Source organism: Centruroides vittatus, unplaced genomic scaffold, assembly GCF_030686945.1.
Source record: "Centruroides vittatus isolate TY-2023 unplaced genomic scaffold, ASM3068694v2 contig_717, whole genome shotgun sequence".
NCBI lineage: Eukaryota > Metazoa > Arthropoda > Arachnida > Scorpiones > Buthidae > Centruroides > Centruroides vittatus.
In genome coordinates, this window is record NW_027122456.1 from 2,917,294 (window position 1) to 2,943,394 (window position 26,101).

General features: G+C 34.0%; 1 protein-coding gene across 1 annotated transcript in view; it reads right to left on the reverse strand.

The window, feature by feature from the left end:
• Positions 1-26,101, reverse strand: part of LOC136980687 (dynein axonemal heavy chain 2-like) — a 647,596-nt gene that overhangs the window by 332,896 nt on the left and 288,599 nt on the right. The window contains exons 3-7 of the mRNA XM_067276853.1: positions 22,139-22,276; positions 19,550-19,657; positions 15,731-15,936; positions 13,781-13,910; positions 5,715-5,897 (exon numbers count right to left, since the gene is read on the reverse strand). Of these exons, the coding sequence (XP_067132954.1) occupies positions 5,715-5,897; positions 13,781-13,910; positions 15,731-15,936; positions 19,550-19,657; positions 22,139-22,216 (705 nt within the window). The 5' untranslated portion in view covers positions 22,217-22,276. The remainder of the gene's footprint in view (positions 1-5,714; positions 5,898-13,780; positions 13,911-15,730; positions 15,937-19,549; positions 19,658-22,138; positions 22,277-26,101) is intronic.

The following is a 26,101-nucleotide window of genomic DNA, read 5'->3' on the forward strand; positions in this document are numbered from 1 at the left end:
AAACTGGTAAGTTTTTAACAATTACTGTAATTTTGTATGGCTAATTTACAGTGGCATATACTTCACAGAAAATTGCAAGAATGAAAATAAAACCTTCACATAACCTGCCCTATTGTATATCCCTTGCTTCTGAAGCAGCCATTGAAAGCAAGATAAATACTGGTATGTAGTTTAGAAGTTACAATCTCAAGCACTAAAATATTTCTTTTTCTGTTTTATTTCTGTTAACTGATCATTGCAGATATACATAAACAACCAAGCCTAAATATTCTGTAATAATGATGTTAATTTTCAGATTATTTCAACAGAATTGTAATTTCTATGCAACCACTTTGACATAGTTGTTTTGGCATAAGGAAAACTTTCTCCTTAAATTCATTATTATTATTTCACATTAATGTTACTTAATGTCAATTTCATTCTAAAAGTGAAGTGTAATAATGAATTATTCTGTCACATTTATAGACAATGCTATTTGTTAACAAATATCTCATATTTTGCAAATTAAAGTTTTTAATTTGTTATATTTTTTCTAATTAACAGTTTCATCTTTTTAGAATCATTGAATTATTAAGATTTAAAATAAAAAGTTTTATTATATAAAAATAATTTATCTTGTTATATCAAATAACAAGATAAACAGAATTAATAAAATTAATCCTATAATTAAATTAATCAAAATAATAATTAACAAAATTAAAACTAAAGATGACATTACCTTTTTGCTTTATTTTTTGAACTCTGTAACTTAGAAATCTGTTTTACATTAATGAAACTAACATTTGTATAAAATTTAAATAATTTTTAATCTGAGCATGCATTAGCAAGAACAATAGTCTAGTGCAATAGTGTAAACATACATGTGCACTTGTGTATTGCCTTCACTAATTCACATTTAAAGATGCCTTACATAGTAGAATATGTTGTAATCCAAATAAGGAGACGACTGATCAGTAACACTAACAATTATTTTATTCACGACACACATACAGAGTGAAGAATGGAGAAGAAAGAAAGAGAACTTTGGAGAGCCTGTCAATTGTTTTTATATAGAGCTTGTGCATCTTCTGGTGGCTCGAGCTTTACAATCCTTAACACCACCCCTCAATTTCAAAAGGTTTACATTATGAAATTGCATTAGTTACGCATTATACAATCTGATGTCTTGAATATACCCCCCAGATGTTTTCTAAGCCAAATGAATCTCTTTGAACACAATGGTTTAGTAAAAGTATCTGCTATGTTATCACTCGAGGGAACACAGCCTAAACTCAAAAGATTTTTGGCTACTAGGTCTTTAATGAAGTGTGTCCCTATATTGATATGTTTTGACCTTTTGCTATTTTCATAGCTTTCAATCATTCTGATGGCACTTTGATTATCCATGTTCATGACTATTACAATTTTTCTTCCAGAGTTTAATTCCAATAGTATCCCTTGAAGGTTGATAAGTTCAGTGGCAATTGCTGCAGATGCTAAATATTCTGACTCTGCTGTAGATAGTGCAACAGATTGTTGTTTTTTGGACGACCAGGATATAAGATTATTGTTGTAAAAAATTGCATAACCACTTCCTGTCATTTTTGTCTCCTGCCCAATCTGCATCTGAAAATGCAATCAGCTTTTCATCTGTGCAAACTGAATAGTTTAACATTAGGTCTTTTGTTTAAGATATCTCAGTATTCTTTTTCCTGCCATCCAAAGTGCTCCAGTAGGTTTATCAAGATGTCTACTCAAGTAGGAAACAGCAAAAACAATGTCTGGACGAGTAGTGTGTGCCATGTACACTAAGATTCCCATTAATTCTCTAAATGAAACTCTCAAAGTTTCTTCTGAAAGATCAGCCTGAAATCCATGTTCCATCAGAGTTAGAACATCTTTGCATTCTTTCATTTTGAACTTTATTAAGTTTTTTGATAATACTTTCTTGTGATAACGATAGTGTATTTTTGTACATAGTGATGTCTATTCCTAGAAAGTTCTTTGGCTCTCCCATTGATTTTGCACTAAATTCTGTTCTTAAGTTGCTTATTAGCTTATCAGCTTCTCCAAATAACAAAATATCATCTACAAAAACAATCAAATGTATACTATTTCTAATATATAAGCAAAAATTATAGTTTGAACGAGTTAGTCCATTTTTGATGGCAAAGTCATTAAAACACTCATTCCAACATCGAGGTGCTTCTCTCAATCCATATAATGCGTTTTTTAATTTTAAAGCTTCGCTGTTTGTTATTACACCTTTTGGAGGCTTAATGTATACATCAACTTTCAGTTCACTGTTTAAAAATGCAGTTGGCACATCAAGTTGGGTTATCTTCCAGTTTTCATTAATTGCCTTTGATAGGAGTATTCTAACTGTTGATATTCTTACTACTGGTGCATATGAGTTATTAAATTCTTCTTTCTGATATCCTTTTGCAACGAGTCGTGCTTTCTTTGTTCCATCTGATTTTGTTTTAAACACCCACTTGGTTTCTATTGGATCTTTATCTTTTGGAAGTGTTGTTTCAGTCCAGGTGCCAAATTTTAGGTGAGTTTCTAGTTCCTTTTCTATGGCATCTTTCCATTCTTTTTCCGACTCAACTGTCTCTTCATAGGTTTCTGGATCTTTAGAATATAAGCAGTATGCAATATGCATTTTGTAATTATTATATTTCTATGGTAATTTTATAGTTCTTTTTCTTATTTCCCTTTCTTGTGTTTCTTGTTCATGTTGATTTATCTTTTCATGATCACTATTAGTTTTGATGTCCTCTTCTTTGTCTCTTGCACAGAAGTCATCATCACTTTGAGTTCTGTAGTATATTGGCATAGGAGTTTTATTGAATTTTACATCTCTACCTATTAGGATTTCATTTTCTTTTGGATCCCAGACTCTGTATCCTGACCCACTGTATCCTACCATTCTGACTTCCTTGGCATGTGATTCTAACTTTGTAGATTGTGGTAACTTATATCACCAGGCTTGACAACCGAATACTTTTAGTTTTGATAAATCAACCTTCCCATACCATATTCTTGAAGGAATATTTCCATTGAGTGCTGCTATAGGGGATTGATTTACCTGATAAGCTGCTGTACAAATTGCCTCTCCCCACAGCTGTTTAGGTAAATCACTGTCTTCAAACATAGTTCTTGCTTTATCCAAGAGTGTCCTATTCATTCTTTCTGTCAATCCTCCTTGCTGAGGTGTGTAGGCTGTTGTGTATTCCATTCTTATTCCTTTGTTTTTACAGAAGTCTTTCAACATCCTAGAGGAAAATTCACCTCCATTGTCCCATCTAATACGACTTACTCATTTTTCAAATTGAGCATGTATCTCTCTGACGTAGTTCATTATATTGAGTGCTGCTTCTCCTTTGTTTTTTAAGAGATATACTACAGTAAAATGTGAGAAATCATCTGTTATTGTTTGGAAATATTTTTTGCCATTTATAGTATTTGGATTTATGGGTCCACATATATCTGTGTGCCATAATTCTCCTATTCTGTGTGATCTGTGTTCAGTCCTTTTGAATGGTAATCTAGTAGCTTTGCCCTTTATGCATGATCCACAGGGTTGGTTGGGACATGGCCGATTCATTAATTTCAGATCACGGTAGTTTAGGTGGCCTAATCTTCTATGCCATAAGTCATTGGCTTCCATTTTGAGGCATTGTATATTATTTCTTATGGTAAACTCTGTGAATCCATGTGAAAATTGCTGTGCATTATAACAGCTTTTTTTCTTTCAAAAATAACCCTTTTTCCAGTGTCATTAATTTTCCTTACAGATAACAAGTTACGAGAAATCTTTGGTACAGTAAGAGCAGTCAGAACAATATTTTTATTATTATAAGATAGTTTTATCTTGCCTCTCTCTTGTGCCAGAAGTTTTTCTCCATTTGCTACATTTATGCTTATTGGTTTGGTTAGACTTTATATCTGTCATATAAGTAGCAGTATTCTCTTGAACTAGGAGGTCTATTGCTCCTGAATCCAATACAAAATGTATGATGCTTTCTTGTCCAATATTTGCATCATGTTCTGTGTCATTATATGCCACAAAGGATATTTCCTTTTCATGTGATGTTATATTTGCTCTCTCTTCATAATTTCTCTGGTTACTTCCATTATTCTGATAATTGTTTCTCCAATTCTTTCTACATTTATTTCCACCACTTTTCCCTTTCCCTCTGGCACTATGGCCTGAGTGAATACTCTCTCTCCTCTTTTAGGATAATTATACTTTAAATGTCGACAATCTCCACAAATAAAACAACCTTTATTTCCCACTCCTAAAAAACAAGGGTGACTTTCAGTCTTCTCTCCATGTTCCGAATTCTTAAATTTAACTTTGGCATCTAATAGCCTACTTTTTATGAATTCCAAGGTTACACTAGTCGTCATTGTCTCAAGGGCCATAATTACAGTATCGTATTTCTGAGGCATAGTTAGAAGAAGGTGGCTTACCTTGTCGCTATCTTCCATTATTGTGCCGATCGACTCCAATTCCCTTATGAGTCTGTCAAATGTTACGAAGTGATTCTGCAAGTCATCATCTTCACACTTAAGTGACAATAATTTTCTTCTTATATATAGTTTAGAAAATGTACTTTTTTATTCAAAGACGTTCATAAGAGATTTCATCATTTCTTGAGCTGTTTTCAAATCTTTAACGCATTCTAAATGTCTGTCCATTAGACACTGCATGATTATGCTTCTGGCTTTGGCATCTCTTTTGATGAATCTTTTCTTTTCTGCCTCAGTTATTCCATTAGTCTCTACTACTTGTTCACCAACAAGGTCTTTTACTCCTTTTTCTTCTAAAATAGTTTCTACTCAAAATCTCCAGTTAGAAAAGTTCCATCCTGTAATTGTGGTAAGGTGGTTGCCATATTGTTTTCCATTATCTTGACGTTTAGACTGATTCAAAAAAAAATTTTTTTTTTAATACTTTCTTCCTTAACATATTTGTCGACTACTTTGGTGTTCTTCTGGGCCTATAACCTGTTGTAATCCAAATAAGGAGACGACTTATCAGTAACACTAACAATTATTTTATTCACGACACACATACAGAGTGAAGAATGGAGAAAGAAAGAAAGAGAGCTTCAGAGAGCCCGCCAATTGTTTTTATATAGAGCTCGTGCGCTCTCTAGTGGCTCGAGCTTTACAATCCTTAACAGGATACAATGGCTACAGAGAAATCCTTATGAAATATGGAGAAATTCATCTCTGCACTCACTGGCAATTCCCATAATTCAATTGCAGGTATTTATGAACTATCCCATTATGTAAATTAAGTATAAAAATAAATAAATACAATTTATAATTTTTATTTTATGACTAACTTCCTTTTTACAATAATAATAATAAAATAAACTCAGAAAAAATTAAATATAAAATAATTATAGAGTGAATCAGTTTTAATTTGTGATTAAAATTTAGCAACCTCTCAGCATAAAATCCACATATAACTTATCTCATTGTAAAGCTTATACCCTTTTGCAAATTAGCTTTTCTCTGAATAAGCCTCAGATTGACCACATAAAATTACAGTATATTTATTATACTTATAACAGAATTAAAGATTTTAAAACTTACAAGTTTAAAAAATATTTTTTCATTTCTATAATTTGAAATAATAATTGCAAATTCATATTAAAAAGTAATTACCAGTAAAATTGATCAAAATACCAAAATTATTAATAACTACTATATATTACCTGCATAGGAATTTGAATTCTTTGTAAAAGTAAGTATGCCCAATGAGCCATTCCACTATATTTTGGAGCAAGTGGATGCAAAAGGACTTTTTTATTTAATAAATCAAGTTTTACAGCATCAAGTTCTTTGTTGAAGAGTATATATATCTGTGAAACAAATTTATTAATGCCTCGTGAAACTTCCTAAAAAAAAATAAATGATATGATTAACATTAATCATATTTGAATATTTGTAAGTCTTTAATATTTAAAAAAGTAGTAAGTATATAAATTATAAGAAATCAATACATTTTAAATTATGAAAAATAATCAATACACAAAATTTTAAAAATTACTAGATAATGATAAACAGTGTCTTACACTTATTCATAGTATGAAAATAAACAAATATATCATTGTTAAGATACTGTTGACTATAAAACATCTATACATAAAAAGATCATAATAATTGATATTATTATAATAAAATATTGTGAGAGGTAATATCATGTGAAAACATATTGCTATTATAAAATATTATTTTATGAACATGTCCAATAGTAGGCACCATTCATCTGTCATCTGCATATATACATATCAAACTTTGTGATGATAAGATTTTTAACTGATATAATTTTTATGACAATGTAAGGTATTTTTTATAATTACAAATATTTTTTACTTTATAATGAAGAGACATCAAACTACTGTCATATAATTATCACAAATTCATCACCTATATAACTAAATTACAAAGAAAAAATTAGATTATTATTATTTGGCAAAAATATGTCAATATTGATATTATAACAATATTGACATTTCTTTTGTTAAGTTAAGAAAATTTGAAAATCTGCAATCCCAGTTTGCAAGAACATTTTACTAATTGTATTCACCAATATTTAAAATCAAGAAGTTTGTATTCAAAGATTTTGAACTTTAATTTTTATATTCATCAACACAATCTAATTAATCTAAATTACAAAACCTTGAATTGAAGAAAAGAGCTATGTTACAAGTTCTCCAATTTGTCTGAAAGTATTGTAGCGCTTCGCCGCTATTAATTATATGTATATATTTATGTATTTTTTTTTTGTTCGATTGTTCTATTTATATGTTTGTTTTTTCGTTTATGTCGCGTCGCGTATATGTTGTTGTATCGGGTTTTAGATGTAACGCACGGCCATTTTGTTGTGTACCGTACCGTCTGTTGTCGTCATTGCTGTGCCGTGGTTTTTGATTGGCTATTTGGAGGGTCACGTGGGAGGAAAAGAAAAAGCTCCCGGATGGTGGGAGATATAAAGGGATGACTTCCACGTGTCGAGGCATTTTTCATTCTTCTGTTTCGTGGATCGGGGATCTGGAGCGGTGAAGATACGAGAGAAAGGATTCGAAGCAGAGCAGCCGATCAGGAAGAAAAAAAAAAGGACAAGAACCAGCGAGAAGAATCTCATTTCGTAACTACGTGTCCCACGAAATACGGCGACGGTATCTACCATCTTGTAAATGTTTGTATAGTTTTTTTAAGGTTTAATCGCGTATTAGTTTTAGTCTCGCGATTAATTACTGTTGTAATCCTAGTGTTATTGTCATCCTTAATTTTGTTAAGAACGCTGTTTGCCTGTTTAAATCAGGCGATCATTTCCCCCTTTTTGTGTGTGTAATTAATAAACCTTTGTTTGTTTATCTATACGCTTCTACCGACTATTCATTTCCACTTCCTTTCATACCCGCAAACCACGTGCTTGCGGAGACTACATTGGCGTCCGCGACAGGATAGTGAATAGTCGGTTTAGCGTACATCCCCTCATTTCATTTTCGTTCAGTCCGTCGCACATTCCAGGCCCTACTATTTGTGTAACGTATTCGTCGCTGCGCTGCACATCTTCGGGTTTGAAAATTTTTTCTTTTCCTTATGGAAAGCCATACTGTAGTATCATCCGGATTGGCAATGGAGGGGATCAGTAATGTCCCTATTGTTACCGGGTTCATGGGGATGATCCCATGCTTTACGAATTCGCCAGGCGATGTTTTGGATATATGTCGCTTCTTTCAAACGGTGGAAAACGTGGCGTCTCTCGCAGGTTGGGAGGAGCAAGTCAAAGTAACCGTGGTTCAGGCCAGGCTTAAGGGTGAACCGCTGTCGGTGTTTTTTGACCTAAGGGACCAAGGCATCACGAGTTACGACGAAATAAAGAGGGGTCTCATTAAATGCTTCGATCGGAGGGACAAAGAACAAGATCCTTTCAGTCAAGTCCTAAAAATAGCCCAAAAGAGAGGAGAGAAAGTCTGTGAGTACGGAATCCGCATAAGGTCTTTGTTCTCGCGCGCCGTGGCTCATAACAGCAACTTGGCCACGCTCCGGGATAACGCTGTGAAAGAGTGTTTTTTGAGAGGTTTGGCCACTGACATCCGGAGGCAGGTAATGCAAAAACATCCGGACACCTTGGACCAAGCGATATGTAGGGCAGAGGAAGAGGAGGAGATTGAGGCGGCTTGCGGAAAAGGGAAAATAATGAGCGAGGTGTGCACGAATTCAGAACATAAGGTTTCGTCCTCTGAGAAAGAGGATGGCGTGAACAGCCGTATTGCAGAGCTCGAGGGTCAAATACGGGCATTGACGGAGTCGGTCGCATCGTTAACAGAATGTATGAAGGGAAATGGGAATCCCGATAGAAAGTGGAGCAATGAGAGAAGATGCTATGCTTGCGGGGAGAAGGGGCACCTGGCTAGACAGTGCAATAAGCGTAGGCATTTAAACTAATGGAGGGCCATTTGGGAGGTCAGACAGATGGCCAGAGCGTGAGATTGGAACTGACCACGAGGATCCAATTATCCAGACGCGGGTTACCGACAATCGAAGGTCTAATATTAGGTACCATGGTTACTTGCCTAGTCGACACGGGCGCGGAAAGGACCGTTATTAGAGACGAGCTAGCTGAAAATATAAGAAAACAGAATAGAAACTGGGTTGTGTTTAATGATTCCTGTATAAGCGGAATGTCAGGTGCTCTCCTGAGAAGTGATGAGGCTGTAATTATCGATTGTAGATTCGAGAACGGGTGTAGGGTATGTGTTAAGGCTCCTAGTTTGAGTTTTCCAAAGGGGACGGACTATGACTTAATTTTCGGCATGGATGTTATTTGCCAACACCCAGAGCTGCTGACTGGCATCAGAGTAGTTGTGAATAGTACGAACCTGAGGGGAAGTGGGGATTTCTCCATTAATATAAACACTGAGCTAGGTGATAAGACGGAGTTATGGAAGTTGGATCACCTTGAGGAGAAGGTTAAGGAAAGGGTGATTGATGTGTTAAAAAGGTATCCAAACGCTGTGGCTAACGAAGTTTCAGAGTTATCGGGGACCAAAGATCACGTGCACTCCCTTGAATTGACGTCTGAGTGTCCGATAAAAGTTAAGCAATACCGTATCCCATACAGCTACTTGCCTGCCCTCAAAAGACAAATTAATGATCTCCTGAAGGCGGGAATTTGCGAGGAGAGCACGTCAGAGTGGAACTCCCCGATACACGTCGTTCCGAAGGACTCTGGCGAGCTCCGCGTCACTCTGGATCTGAGGAAGGTAAACGAAATAACGAAAACGCAGGTTTTTCCGATGGCTAGGATCGATGACATATTGTCTCAGCTTAATGGGAATAAATATTTTTCGGTTCTAGACCTTAAGGCGGGTTATTTTCAGATCCCCTTGGATCCCAGGGTAAGGCATGTTTTCGCGTTCTCCACACCTTGGGGCAAATACCAACTTTGCCGGATGCCTCAAGGGGGTAAGAACAGTGGGAGATTTTTTCAATATGTCATGACGAAAATCTTGGCTAAGTTCGTAGGGAACTCTTGCTTCGTCTTTCAAGACGACATCGTTTTGTTTTCCCAAACATTAGAGGACCACCTTGATTTGTTCGATCGCGTCATCAGCACCCTGAATAGCGAAGGCCTTAAACTTAACCCAAAAAAATGCCAGATATTAGCGGAAGAAGTTAGTTATCTAGGGCACATAATTAGTAGGGAGGGAGTACGTCCGGACCCGAGTAACATCGAATCCATAAGAATGGTGAGGGCGCCCCAGAGCGTGAAAGGTGTCCGCAGTTTCCTTGGCGCGGTAGGGTTTTTTCGAAATTTTATACCGTCCTTTGCTGACCTGGCCGCACCGCTTACCGAGTTAACAAAGAAGGGAAAAAAATTTGTGTGGGGTCTGGAGTGCCAGCAAGGGTTCGAAAAGTTGAAGGAAGCCATCGCCACACCGCCATTATTAGCACACCCTAATTTTAATGAACCCTTTTTCTTACACACCGATGCTTCTAAGATAGCGGCTGCTGCAGTGCTAGAGCAACGCAGAGAAGGGGGCTTAGTACCGATCGGCTACTTCAGTAAGAGGTTTCAGGGGGCTGAACTTAATTACTCGACCATAGAAAAGGAGTGTTTGGCCATAATCATGGCCCTGAGGCATTTTAAGTTTTTAATCTTGGGGCAAAGGACAATAATTCTCTCCGATCACAAGCCGTTGGTCTTTCTTAGTAACATCAAAAACGGAAGCAATCGCTTAATCAGATGGGTGATGGAGCTCATGGATTATGACATCGAGGTGCAGCACGTTAAGGGCGTGAATAATAATGTGGCGGACTTTTTGTCAAGGAACGTTAATGGGGTATATCACGTTGAGGTAGGGGCCACGAAATTTGTTATCCCTGATAGGTACGATATACGTTTGTCGCAAGACAGAGACGAATTTTTTGGACCTATTAAACGGGATTTAATGAGAACTCCTGATGGTAACGGCATAAGGAGTAAGATGCCACAGTATATAGTAGTGGACGAATGCCTATATAGGCAAAGTTATTTCAGGGCGCGCGATCAGTATCACAACCAGGTCTGCGTGGGGGAAGACATTTCCAAGGAGTTAATCAAGGCTATTCATAATAATAATCTGTCGGGGCATTGGGGAGTACGGAAGACGATGATGAGCATCGAAAAGCATTATTATGTCAGAAACCTAAAGGATAAAGTAGAGGAAGTGGTTAGGACCTGTGAAAAGTGTCAGAGGCACAATATTCATAAGGGAAAGGCCCCATTTCAGGAGAATGAGGTGGCTAATGCCCCTTTTCAGAAGATCGCCGTCGACATCATAGGTCCCCTTAATACGACGAGTCAAGGGAATAGCTTTATCCTTGTGATGATCGATATTTTCACGAGATTTGTAGAGATTCACCCCTTAAGAGATCAAACTGCGTGGTCGGTTAGCAATGCTATCTTTAACTCAATAATCTGTCGTTATGGTGCACCCGAAACTATTATCTCGGATAGGGGGACGAATTTTCTTTCGTCCCTGTTCTCCGATTGTTGTAAGTGGCTTGGGATCAAGAGAAACATTACTACAGCCTACAGACCGTGTTCAAACGGGTTATGTGAAAGAGTTAACAAGTCGCTAATAGAGATGATATCAAAGTCCTCGGAGAGAGGAGGGGCGGAATGGGATGAGATGATTTATCCGGCCTGCTTCGCTTATAATAATTCGCACCACTTGGCAATTGGCGAGTCGCCTGCATTCCTGTTATATGGAATAGATCCCCGCATTCCAAATTTCGAACAACACGTCGATGAAAGCACGACTGACGAGCGTAGGACGTTTCTCATCACAAAACTTCGTGCTCTAAGGGAGTCGGCAGGGAAACGCGCTACCAAATTTAACGAGAAAAGAAGAGAATACGGGAGTAAGGGGCGAAAATTGGAGAAGTTTTTAGTAGGACAAAAGGTCTGGGTGAGAAAGAAGGGGGGGAAGAAAAATAAATTCGCGGATAAATACAAAGGACCCTTCCGCATCATTAGAGTCGTGAACCCGACTACGTATTGCGTAGAAGGGTGTAACTTCAAAGACAGGGAGACTGTCCATGTTGACCGTATAAAGATGTGCTACGGTGAACCGGTAGAAAAAACTAGGCGTGGGGAGAGAAAAAGGGGAGGAAAAAGGCAACCTAGCGATCATGAAATAGAGGATGAAGAGGAGGGTCAAGATGGGAGATGGAACAGGAGATTGAGGAGCAGTGATGTTAGGGTAAAGGGTGTTGGTAACGACGTTCCGCAGGGGAATAGCGCTGACGAAGGCATAAGCAAGCGACCGTACAACCTAAGGCATCGTGAGATTGACTTCCGTAGGCTACACTACGGTAGTTAATCGTCTCCGAGGGGAGATATGTAGCGCTTCGCCGCTATTAATTATATGTATATATTTATGTATTTTTTTTTTGTTCGATTGTTCTATTTATATGTTTGTTTTTTCGTTTATGTCGCGTCGCGTATATGTTGTTGTATCGGGTTTTAGATGTAACGCACGGCCATTTTGTTGTGTACCGTACCGTCTGTTGTCGTCATTGCTGTGCCGTGGTTTTTGATTGGCTATTTGGAGGGTCACGTGGGAGGAAAAGAAAAAGCTCCCGGATGGTGGGAGATATAAAGGGATGACTTCCACGTGTCGAGGCATTTTTCATTCTTCTGTTTCGTGGATCGGGGATCTGGAGCGGTGAAGATACGAGAGAAAGGATTCGAAGCAGAGCAGCCGATCAGGAAGAAAAAAAAAAGGACAAGAACCAGCGAGAAGAATCTCATTTCGTAACTACGTGTCCCACGAAATACGGCGACGGTATCTACCATCTTGTAAATGTTTGTATAGTTTTTTTAAGGTTTAATCGCGTATTAGTTTTAGTCTCGCGATTAATTACTGTTGTAATCCTAGTGTTATTGTCATCCTTAATTTTGTTAAGAACGCTGTTTGCCTGTTTAAATCAGGCGATCATTTCCCCCTTTTTGTGTGTGTAATTAATAAACCTTTGTTTGTTTATCTATACGCTTCTACCGACTATTCATTTCCACTTCCTTTCATACCCGCAAACCACGTGCTTGCGGAGACTACAGTATCCTGACATGTCTGAAAAAGTTGTCATATATAAACTAAACATGATTTCAAAGTTTAGTAGATAATGTATTCTAATGATAAAACAATCATATATAAACATCTCTAAGCTTAATAATTATATTTTTTTCCCATACTAATAAATACTATTTTCCATTTTTCATGTTGGGGTACTTATTATGTCTGTAATTCTTTCTTTTACAGACATCTCACCACATACATCATACAAAAATTTTAAAACATTAGGGCTTCATAACAGCACATACACTCTACAAAAGGCTTCCATACAAATCACATGTAACATAGTCAAGAAATTCTTAAACACACATATATATGTATACAAACAACACGCAAACAAAACATTTCTGTAGTATTGCCTTGATTGTGGTCCAGAATAGTGCTAGGCACTGGTATACATGCTGTGTTGGATATGTTCCAACAACACCACATAATAAAAATAATAATATGGTTATAATATCAGACAACAAAATAACACTGTTTACACTATCATACCTCCTATATGTGGATGATATCAAATTTTACACCACACAGAATCAGCTTCATCATCTCTTACAAACTATACATACATACTTATATAATATATAAATGGAATTTGGTGTAGACAAATGCAAAACACTCCACATTGAAAAAGGAATTTTGAAGAAAGGAGACTCTAATTTCAGAACAGTGGAGATATTATCAAGTCAATCTGAATAGATTTGTATTTTACCTCTCTTGCATTACATAAAGAATCTTTGATAGTTTTTTGTTTTAAACAGTCCATTGAACATTTTGCTGAAAGATATTACATGTAACTAATGACATCAGTCTTGCAGGTACATTTTGGATAGAATAAATATTAACATTTGAATCATGGAAGAGGGTGAGTTTTACAAATATTTAGGATTTCAACAGGCCAAACTTACAGAATGCACAGATGAAACAAAGATTAACACTTGAATACTAGAGCAGATTATATGCAGTACTAAGAACACACCTAAATGCAAAACATGCTATTGAAGCAATTAATACATATGTTGTCCCTGTGCTCACTGAGTCTTTTGGAGGCCCTGTACTCACTAAACATGCACTTATTGTCTTTACACAATAATTACATAACATTACAAAAGTTAAAATATACTTTAATAAATAAAAAAAATGCTTACCTCTCTGACAGAAATACTTGAAAATGCTTGTAATATTTCTAAACCATGACTAACTGTTTTCACTAAATCAAAACCTTGTGCAATAACATTTAAAACACTTCTTTCTAACTCTTGAATACTATTCCTGAAACTTAAAGTTTTAAGAATTTCTTTAATAAATTTGTATAAACTTTAATATTACTATTTTAATACAGTAAAACCTTATTATTTCAATATCAAATAATTCAAAGTATCACGTAATTAAAAGTCAAGTCTAGTTCCCAGCCAAGAGTATAGGATTTTGCATATACAGTAAAACTTCTCTAACTTGAAGCTCCAAGAGTCAGGAAAAAATTTTGAGTTATGGATGATTCAATTTAGAGAACAATAGAGAACAAAAAATGCCAATCTGAATAGATTTGTATTTTACCTCTCTTGCATTACATAAAGAATCTTTGATAGTTTTTTGTTTTGAACAGTCCATTGAACATTTTGCTGAAAGATGTTACATGTAACTAATGACATCAGTCTTGCAGATACATTTTAGATAGAATAAATATTAAAATTTGAATCAGGAAAGTTGAAAGTAACATAAATAAATGCTAGAAAATGATGCAAATCTTTGACTTGGAGAAAATTCAAGTTGGAGATATTAAATCCCTATGCTATTCCATTGAGAACTACCAAATAATTCATTTTCTTTGAGTTAAAGGATTTTATTGTGAGAATTGTAAGTGTATTTCAAATACACTTACAATAAAACTTACAATAATTGCATTGAAAGTTCATATACAGTTAATTGGTGCGTCCTGCCTCTAAGCTTTCCATATCTAGTCTCTGCTTTATCTATCTATCTCCATTCTCAAGAATAAAAAAAGACAGACAATGGTGGGAATTTATGTCTACAATTTTTTTCAAATTGTAGGCCCAATAATACTAACAGCATCCAAACTATGCTGTTGAAGTATTGTGACATTATCCAGACAAATCTTAATATATTTATATAATTCCATAAGCATTTATTATTATAAATAACTTCTATATTAATGATTTATTCAAAATTGTATTTTAAAAGCTAGAACTAATATTAAATAACATATTTATTAAACATATATAAAAATTTGTTGCTATTTTATTTTGCAAAAAAAGTAAATATTTAATTATTATTTTATGTATATAAGTCAAGTCCGCATAAGTCATCACCCAGATAACACCATCGGATAAATAGTCAGTTTTCTGTGGTCCCAGCCGACTTACATAGGCATTAATGTTAAAAAATTCCGGTTTACTCGACACCATTTAACTCGTCGTTACTGGATAAGTCGACATACTTTTGCTGTCCCACACTCCGATAAGTCGTCACCCCTCCTGAAAAAATGAATTCACTCTGCACGTGTGGTGTGAACTCATTTTTTTTTCAGGAGGAGGAGGAGTCGATTTATTTATTAATATATAATTAATATATATACATATTAATAAAAATGCCTTAACATTTTATGTATTTTTATGTATAAAATAATAACAGATAAACAAAAAGAAAATATACAATCTACATCAATGTCACACCGGAATCCAATTTTGCATTTTCTCACGCTAGAGGCATTAAGAATTCTTAGACGTTACTTGCTAACAATTGACAATTGCAAAGATGATGTTTTCAAGGCGTTCATGATCGTTGAAAAAGAAAGTCGAGACAGTTAAGTGCTCAAAACAAACAACACTAAACAAATTTTTCAGTTTTTCATCTACAGAGTAATTGCAAATGAAAGACACAATGTATTGTAAGCCTATACTACTGTATAACGCACTACTGTATTTTCCTAATTGTAGTTTTGTGGTTTTATTTCCAACTTCACTTTAGTCATCACATCAGATAACTCGACACATTTCCACTTTCCCATGGAGTGTCGACTTATGCAGAGTTGACTGTATTTTCAATCTTAAATTTTAAAGGTATCAGAATTAACTTACATTCTATAATGTTTATGCCATGTTGTTGACCACACATCAAATGCTGAATCTTTTGCTTCACTTAATAATTTTAAAGAATGCATAAAATTATCTTCTATTTCTTTTAAATTTTTTGTAATTTCAAATCCTTTCTGTCCACTAAAATTTGGAAGCAACATTTGTTTGCCATCTTGCCAACGACCAAACTGCATCTCACAATCACACACCTAAAACAATTTTAAAACAAATATTTAATAAACTTCACAGAATACAATAAAACAAATTATTCTTGAAATTCATATGAAAAGCCATCAAAAAATCAAACAAAATATTTTTATATTTTAAAATAAAAATTTTTATAAGGTTTTAAAAATATATCATCACATCCTTGGTAATAGAGAATAAACAAGTGCAATACAAAATAAAATTTTTCTAACAGTTATCCAATATATGCAACAAATTCTAAAATCTCATTTTGAAACTTGTTTTCCATTTATCTTAAATATTTGAAAATAAGTGTAAATTACAATATATAAATGATTTAAGATCTTATCATAATATATCAAAAACATTTTGATAATGTATTAAAAAGTGAGTCTTATTACATTCACTTCTATTTCAAAGAAAAATCATTCTTCTTAATACTATACTTAATATTGGAACTTGAATTTAAAATTTTAAACTTAAAATATTTTTCTGCTTATTACATTTTCCATCATCAGCATCAAAATACAGAGCAGAATAAAATATAATTAATCAATAAATTATAAAAGTATAGTAAGTATTTATATAGTCAAATTACCATTCATACAGATTTTTAATCCATAAATATTAACTTATAAATTCCAAAAATAAATTGTAAAATATTAAAAACAAAAATTTTACTCTTTAATTTGATTAAAATATAAATTAAAAATTAATAAAAATATTTTAAAAATAAATGCCAAGAAAATAGTCATTTGATCTTAAATAGCCATTTTAAAAACAAAAAAGAAATTTTTGAAATTAAAGAATAAAACTAAGAGTAACAATTTATAACATAACTTTTGTCTGTTTTATGTGAGTAAGACAGATGTCAACAAATCCTTTAGATACTGATAATTCTTGTTCACAATGAATTTTGTCACACTATTGTTTTATTTAAATAATGCAATCTTTTTTATCCTGATATAATTAAAATTTAATTATCACTGACGATTAAAATTCTGAATAAATGCTAATCTATTTATTTGAATGTTTACTAATTAATCCTATTGTTTATAATATATTAGTTATTTGAGTTTATTAATTCTTTTTATTTGAAGTGTTTTGACTCAAAGTAATAGTAGTTAAGCTCCTATATTATTATTGTCACTTTATCTATAAATAATTTCTAAGTTCTGATGAATAATGCATTACATTGTTGACATATGAATCATTATATCATATCAACAAATAAGATTTTAGAATTTTATATGAACTGTACAAAACACTAAAGGAAAGTAAAGTTTGGGAAAGAATGAAATTAAGGAAAAACTAATATAATCTTTTATCCTTCTATTTGAATAAGATTTTTTGAGTCAGCATATTTGAATAAGAACAAATAGAAAATAAATTTACTATAAATATCTATTATGATCTTCCTTCATAAACATATATATTACTGAAGAAACAAAATGTGAACTTGTTTCTCAAAGTTATTATGAAGATGTTATTATTATTCCTTGTTGCACAAATTTTTAGAGAATGGTAGTGATTATATGGAGAAGTAAATACAGGTAGTGAAAAGTAAATATGGGTAATGAAAAAGTCCTTTAATGTACAAATAAATAAATGTTATTATTTATTTATTTATTTTGTACACTAAAGGAAATGTCAGCCCCCTTGATTAACAGTGTATATATATATATATATATATATATATATATACTGTTAATATATATATATTTATTTATTTATTTATAATATGAGAATAAATATAATATAATAACAAAAACATTCCTAAGAAAATAACAGAGTAAGCCAAGTAAGTAAATAAAATTAAAAATTAAACATATACTAATGTAAAACATATTTACATTGATATTCAAACAAGACTAATAAAAACAATCTATCAAGTATTTTGTTCTTAACATATTCTTTTTGAGTAGAATAAATATTTATAAATGATCCACATCCATAAATCAAGCAAATACCTTTTTATATTTTAGTTATTAGAGTGTCTTTCAAGCTCACAATAAAAACTTCTTTACCAATTGTTAATGGCAAACTTTTTTAATTCATAAAGTATAAATATAATAAAGTCCTTTTCTACTCTTTATTCATAGTCTTATCCAGTGCTATATCAATTAGAGTTTTGTTGCTTTATCGTGTTATTTTCTTTTCAATTATTTATGTAATTTTCATATTGTAATTGTAAATTTATAACAATATTTATAAAATCATATTGGTAATGTATACATTCTTATTTTTTTATAAAGTTAATTTTAATATATTCACATTTTTTTCATTATAAATTACAAGGTCATAATAATATTATGTAAAATTGTTAGTATTCTTGAAAAAGAAACAAACATTAATAATTTTGTTTTATTTATTTTAATGATTCTTTCACTTTTCAATACTAAATATAACTGATGATAAAGCTTGCTTATTTAGAAGGAGACCTGATAATGTAAGATATCATGCAAACAATTGAAACATATCTGATCGTAGTATTAATAACATAAATAAACTTCCAACAATATCAGACAAAAATCTCATTACCCAGGATGGGCCAAAAGTAGGTATACAGTTAGAAGTCAGTCAGTATGTACTTGTTTGTCTGTATTTTTTCATATAGTATGTAAACATAGATATTGAAAGATTCAGAAAATTGTATTTAGTCCTTGTTTATGTATCTCAATCACACAGATGTCCTCCCTCATGTGTTGACTAATGTATACCTACTTTTAGTCCTCTCTGCATTTTATCTTGCATCAAATATTGAAAACTATACAAACAACTTTTTCTCTGTGTTTCATTGCTTACATAGAATCATGACTCAATTTTGATGGGATATCTGTTAGGAGTTCTTTATTTCTTTCTGAGGATATATAATATCCTTCTTCTCTCTTTACTTTGAGTATATCTGTAAAGATGATAGAGAATGCTAAAAAAGCATCCTATACCAATTTCATTTCTAGTTTTTCTTATTGAATTTGTAAGAAGCAGAGAGAAGTAGAAGACAGTGGGTGCAGATCTTTAGCCATCCTTTCATCTTTCCTACGTCCATTCTCTATCTGAGAACAGTGTGTTTTTATTCACAAGTGATCCATTAAATGTCTTTTTATGACTGTGGCCACAGTCTTCGTCAATATTGCCTAAATATTATAAGATGCTGACAGGACTAAAAATTCAGAGCTGCTGATAACCATAATGATCCTAATGGTCATTCCAATATCTGCATTTCTTCCAAGTTTTAAATGGATTTAAGAGTTTGTTCTAAATAAGATTAGCAAATATTTTGATCATGGCAAACCTTTAATATTTACTGCATCTACAGTATTTTTCTGCAATTTCATTCATCACAGACAGGCCTGATCTGCAATGAACTGGCCAACATAGGTGAGAAAAAATATTCTGATCTTTACTAATCAAGACAAATTGAGAGACCACATTGGGTTTGAATCTACATTCTACACAACAGTAAACTAACATCATTTAATTTAAAAAACCTAAATATACTGGAACACAGCATTAATAGTTATAGAAGTTAGAAATAAAAAAAAATTCAAGATTTGCTAAACTACTGAAATATTTCAATTTTAAATTAATGAATTATGAATTAAATGTATGTATAAATACAAAATAAGCTAATACCTCAATAACATCTTTGCATCGTTGTATAAAAGCATCAATTGATGCAAATACACCAACTTCATCTATATCCCATGGAACAGATGAAAATTTCTTATGCATATTTGAAACCTAACAAAAAATTAAATAAATGAAACTATAATTTTTTTAAGAAAAATAGATAAATTTTTTATATAAATATTTTTAAAATATTTTGCTAAATAGATTTGCTTAAAAATAATATTAAAAAGTTAATTGAAGAAACAATAAAACAAAAAAATTATCCTGAGAATTAAATCTTCTAACAGCATTAAAAATTTGTTAATTTTTGACATATGAAATTGTTTTGTGTTTTATGTATTATTTATTTTTACCTTTATTGTATATAAATTTTTGTTTTTATGTATATAAATATACTTATATAGTTAATTTTAGAGAGATTACCATAGTAAAATAACATTCAAATTTTTACTGTTTATTATTTGTTTCTAATTTTTGAATTCTAAAAAATTCTAGCTTATAAACTAGGCTTTGTCAAAATTTAGAAATTTGTAATACAAATAATATTCAGCTTTAACTAATTAAATCCATTGTACAAATTCAGATGTGATTTTTGTTCTTCACTTCTGTAAGATCCAGGTGTTAATTGTTCAATTAATGATAACGGGGAGAAAAGTGTTTTCCTGATTTATGGTATTTCCATCTCTCATGGGTCTGATAAATAAAGGATAAGTAAACATTACGTCAAACCATCAACAATCGTTCAAAATTGTAAACACTATCCAGTTGTTGTTGATGTGTAGGAACATTGATGGCTTAAACAATTCCATGACAAAAAGAGAATAACAAGTCTAATTCCCACCATCTTAGCCAGCCCAGCGATGACACATTTGAAGTGTCATCACCAGTCAACATAGTCACAATCTGACGGTACGTCATAATTTTGTATATACGCGATAGTCATAAGCATAACATTAATCCCTCAATTCTTTGTTCTTTATTTCCCTTATTTCTCGATCTTTTGATTTTCACTTTCCTTGCGGGTGGGCAGTCCTTTTCCAAGAAGTAAGGGGAAAGACAAAGGAGTGAAAAGACCCTGAGGCACACGAACAGAGAACGGTCATTCTTGGTGTGGAGCTGAGATGGAGCAGACGGTGAGAGAGAATCGGAACAGCTCGTTCAGCGGAACAGAGATACGACTGGAAAAGAAGAAAGATAGTAGCCAGTGTCTTAAACATAATTCCCCAACCCGAAGATCTCGAGGACGTATCATTATCCTGGGTACCCTCTATACTTTCTTTCATATACTTCTCTATATCTATCTAACTCTTCTTTCTCCTCTCTATAGTTTGTAAGTTAGTTTTAGTCTTAGTTTATAATATTTCGGTTAATATTTCATTGTAACTCACTATCATTGAGTCGCGCTTCTTTTGTGTGAACCACGTGTTTTTTTTTCTTTGTCTATTCCTCCTTCGTCTACATGTGTGCGAGGTCCCGAGTTGGAGTCGTAAAAGAATCCTGCCTATCATCATGCGAGGAGGAGAAAAGTGTTTTGTTAATAATTGTTTTTTCTCTATAAAATTAAAAATAAAGTTTTGTTTTATTCGTATTTCCTGTCCTTTCGTTGGCCATGCACTCGCGTGACTTAACAACAAGACCAAATTCCCACACCAAATGAGGATATAACAGCCGCACACCCAACCTTCAGGCAGATCATTCAAGGACAACAGACATAAACCATAGTAGTACCACCATAGTAGCCAGTGGCCCTCCAGGCTTCCAAAACTCCCGTCCCACCATATTCCATTCTTTGAGATAGCCATAGACCAAGGCCCGTTTGCCACTCTCCACTCCAATTTACCTACATAAAAGATGTGCTAGATGCTGATTTTACTTCGATTCGTCCCAAAGCCATCGGCTCATCAGAGGTAGTCAACCAATACAGAGGTTCATGTAAACTCTCTCTCGGTTAACATAGACTTAAGTAGATAGTCCCCCATCATCATTTGGGACCAAAGCCAGATTTAGAATAACCAATATATTTCAGTCCTTAGTCCTAGTACCAGACATTAAGTTGCTTATGCATGTCTTGTAACTTTAAATTAGCTGATTAAATTGTTATTCTTTGTTAAATGAGTCTCACATGGACTTACTTCAGAGAACAGTCAAACTATCAATGGATTCATCACACCTCCCCACTTGACAAATAGTTCTATTTAAAAGCCATCCAGTGACAACATGAGCGAGCCTTACTGACCCATTGCTGATCAAAAGGGGTTTAAACCAATATTAATCTCAACCCCCTGGCTTCTCACACTTCTGTAGCTTTAGATTATTATTTATAAGAAAAACAACAGCAGTAAAAATATTTTCGTTAAATTAGATTATTGCTTTACCATATGATAAACAAACTGATAAAAACAAATCATCTATTTCCTTTTAGAAAAGACTGTGCAATGTGAATGGAGAGAGAAAATTAGTGATTTTAGAAAATTTTCTACAAGCTAAATGCTCACAATTCAGTTAAAATTCTTTTATGTATTTAAAATTAAAAAACCAATCATAAATATATATAAACTTAATAAAATTTTAGATTTTATGTATAATATTTACATTTAAATAAATGTCTTTATACTTCTCACAACAGTCCATACTTTCTAATACAGCCGTCTTAGTTGATATGGCATACATTTTAAAAAGTCTCTCTAGATTTATCTCTTGACTACATCTCCTGATCAATTCATTATTAAGCTATTTTAAATAAAAACATTTTCAAAAATTATAACTAGTTACTAAAATATTTAATTATAAAAATGAAAATGAAAAATAAATATTTAATATTAATTTTAGTTCAAATGAAATACAATTATAAATTTTTAATGTATAAAATCAATATATCATACTAGACATCAACTTAAAATCACTTCTAGAAGAAACTAATTATTAAATACAGAAAATATTAAAAATAAATTATAGTAGTAATAGTAGTAGTTCCTCTAATGCTATGTAGCATACAAGGCAGCAATTATCTTCCATTGATTTTGATCATGGGTGCAGGCTTCAACTTCCTCCAAAGTCATATTGAGCATCTTCAAATCTTGAAGAAAAGTTCTACGCCAAGTATTCCTGGGGTGTCCTTGTGGTCATTTGGCACCAGGAAGAACCCATTTCATGACTGTCTTAGGGATCCTATTGTTCTCCATAAAAAAAATGTGGCCAACCAGTTGGACTCTTCTACAGGCAACAATGTTATGAAGTTTGCACACCCCACTCCAGAGAACCTCTTCATTAGTGATATGATCTAAATACACTCAAACCTGTTTTTGTGTGGTCTATTTTTGTGCGATTTTTTATTTGTGCGATTTGTTTTGTGTGATTTTTTGTGTGCGGTATATGAATTTCAATCAAATTGGTATACTGCACAAAAGTAATTGCACAAAACACATTGCACGTATAAAAAATCGCACAAAAAAGACCGCACAAAAACAGGTTTGAGTGTATCATCTCTTTAGGATTCATTATTATAGACATCTTTGTTGAAAGACATCAAGCCTTCTATTGATGTTTCCCAATGTCATTAGCATAAACAGCTATCAGAATCACAATGGAGATAAACAGGCAGAATTTGGTTCTCAATGAGATGGATGGTGAGGACTGGATTTTGTTCATTCACCAGAAGACTGTTGCTACTTTTCCAATGCGGCACTTCACGTCCATTTCTGCATCACCATTTTGGGAAATAACACTACCCAAGTAGGTAAATCTCTCCACCTCCTCCAATTGTTGTGCTCAGACAATTACTCCCGCATTTGGGCAGTGTTACATACATGCATAATTTTCTACTTCAAATTAATAAACTTAAATTTAACTTAAATTTAGGAATTTAGAAATTTAGAAACTTAAATCCTAAATTTAAGTTAATTTAGTCAATATTAATTTGTGAGGTTCCAGTTCCAAATGTAAGGGTCACAAAAACTCGTAGAAGTGGTGAATAATTATAAAGTTCAAAAGTCGGATATTTCGAGAGTCAACTCGGGTCAGGAACACGTGTTGGTGATGCAGAGCAGACACGAAAGAAACTTTCTTAAAACTTATCCTAAAACAAATGCGACTCGATGACGAACGACCGAGGGGATGTCAACCAAGAGAGGAGCTTTGTCCAGGTGCTCGCAAACAAGTGTCGGGAGTGAGAAACAAAGGGGGGAAATTAGCCGCCAGACCATATGGCAGATTGTTTGGAGCCATAATGGCGTGAAATACGAGCGCGAACTTCAAAGGCTCCGTCAACCCCTCTTGACCCGGATCGGTCTCGGGTTTCGGGAAAATCTTATAAAACTCCCGGATCTCAGGGTCGAAGGGCGGTTCTTCTCCAGACAGAGAGTTCGATCCTCCTTCATTCTTGGAAGAAGTGCGGCAGTTCTCCTCCAGACAGGCGGTTCTCCTCCAGACAGAGAATTCGATCCTCCTTCGGTCATTCTTGGAAGAAGTGCGGCGGTTCTCCTCCAGACAGGCGGTTCCTCTCCAGTCAAGTCTACACCAGTCAAGACTGTCCGAAGATCCCGGAAAAGGGGTTGCCGTCTACAGAGACCAAAGAACTCCTCCTCCTCTACAACGGGACCACATCCCTTCATTCATCAGCGCCACAAGAAGACTGTCTCTCCGAAAACGACCTAGGAAGCCCAGAACGTTCCCAACATCACCATACCTACATTGCCCTAACGATCTAGATCGTGTTGTATCTCAATAATATGTAAGTTAACTTAGTAGTTAGAATAAACGGTTTTGTGTAAGACACTTGTCATCTTTGTCTCCTACCGCCACCACCCACATACAATTTCGACCCTAGGTTCTCCTGACGCGTGATTAACTGTTTTCCCCTGGAAGTCGGCAACCTTACACAAAACCTCACTAAATATGTTGATATTTCTCATTTTTAATAGAAAAGAACAAAGAAAAGAAAACAAAAAAATTTTAAAACATAGATGACAAAAAAAAAATAAATAACCAATGTAACTCCCAAGATCGACCATCTCAGATTGGTATCATATTAATACTTTATCATTGTCCTAAACAGCAACAACAATTTCTCCCATGATCCAAGAGTCTCAAATTCCACTGGAAACAAAAAGAGGTCTATTAAAAATGAGTAATGTGAAATCACTACCAACTGAGATAGACAATCAAGAAATGACCCTCCGTTACTTGCTCACATCAATCATCATATCAAACATCACATGAACCATCACATCATCGACCTTGCTGATTCTGTTGACACACACCTTTGTAAACTACACAACAAGAAGATCTCCGAGTTACTTAGCAAACAAAAGCACCCCATAGATCCCTGTCACCTCAATAGGGTCATCTTACAGCTCCCCATCATAGTTCCCCCAGACAGTATACAGCTAGCCACCAAATAAGGCTTGTCTTTTGCCCTCCACCATCTAAGAGTGCACCAGAACACATTATCACAGAAATGGACAGCTGTTAAAGAGCCTGGATGATTTATATAAAAAATTTTACAGATGAAAAACTGTCTTTATGGTAGAAATAAACCCACTAACAGAAACAACACTGCTTTTTGGAAATCCTTACAAGATTCCAAATCACAGATAAAGGCTATCATCATCATCACCCTGAAGGCCAACAAGTCTAAAAATATCATGCTTATGTATAGATCCACATATCACAAGAGCATCCAGGAATATATCCATGATTCACAATGCTCTATTGCCCCCAACAACTACCTCAGTAAACTACAGTCTAGGATCCTAGGACTCACCAACACCCCTCTGGCAGGTATCCTCCAACTTTGTAACACCTCAGTTACTGCCCCAGCTACTCCATGCATCTTCATTTTTGTCAAGATTCATAAACTGGGTACAAAGCTTCGACATATTGTTGATAAAGCTTCATCACCCACCATACACCTCGAGAAAAAGGTCAATAGTTTCATCTTAAACCACCTTCCTCCATATCCATACTCTATATTATATGCCTTGGATTTAATCATACACCTCAAGGAACTTAAGAGCCAGGGCCCACCACACTTCACTGTCTGTTACTTTCAATCTCTATATCCATCCATATGTATTAAACCATGCTTCTGCTCCCTACGTAATTTCCTCTTTTCACATATACAGGACTCAGACAAACACCACCAAAACATTTTGGAATTGACTGATCTACTGTGCCATTCGTTTTTTTTTTCCCTCCTTCAATGGAGACACATTCCTACAAAGTAAGGGTGTCCCCGTGGGCAGCCCCATATCAGGCATTTTATGCAAATTAGTCATGTGCCAGCTAGAGACCACCGTCCTTCCTGCCTTCATCAACCACATTCTTCTATATGCAAGATATGTTGATGATACTCATATAATCTGGCAGAATAAATCCTATATCCTAGAGTTCCTGCAAGAAATCAAATGAAACCCCTACCTTTTATTCCACTTTGAACAGGATAATGAACATACCATTTATTTCCTGGACCTCCAGATCTCCTCAACCATTGGATGCATATCCACTCAGGTTTACAGAAAACCTACCCTCTGCCCAACCTTCATTCCTGCCTCTTCC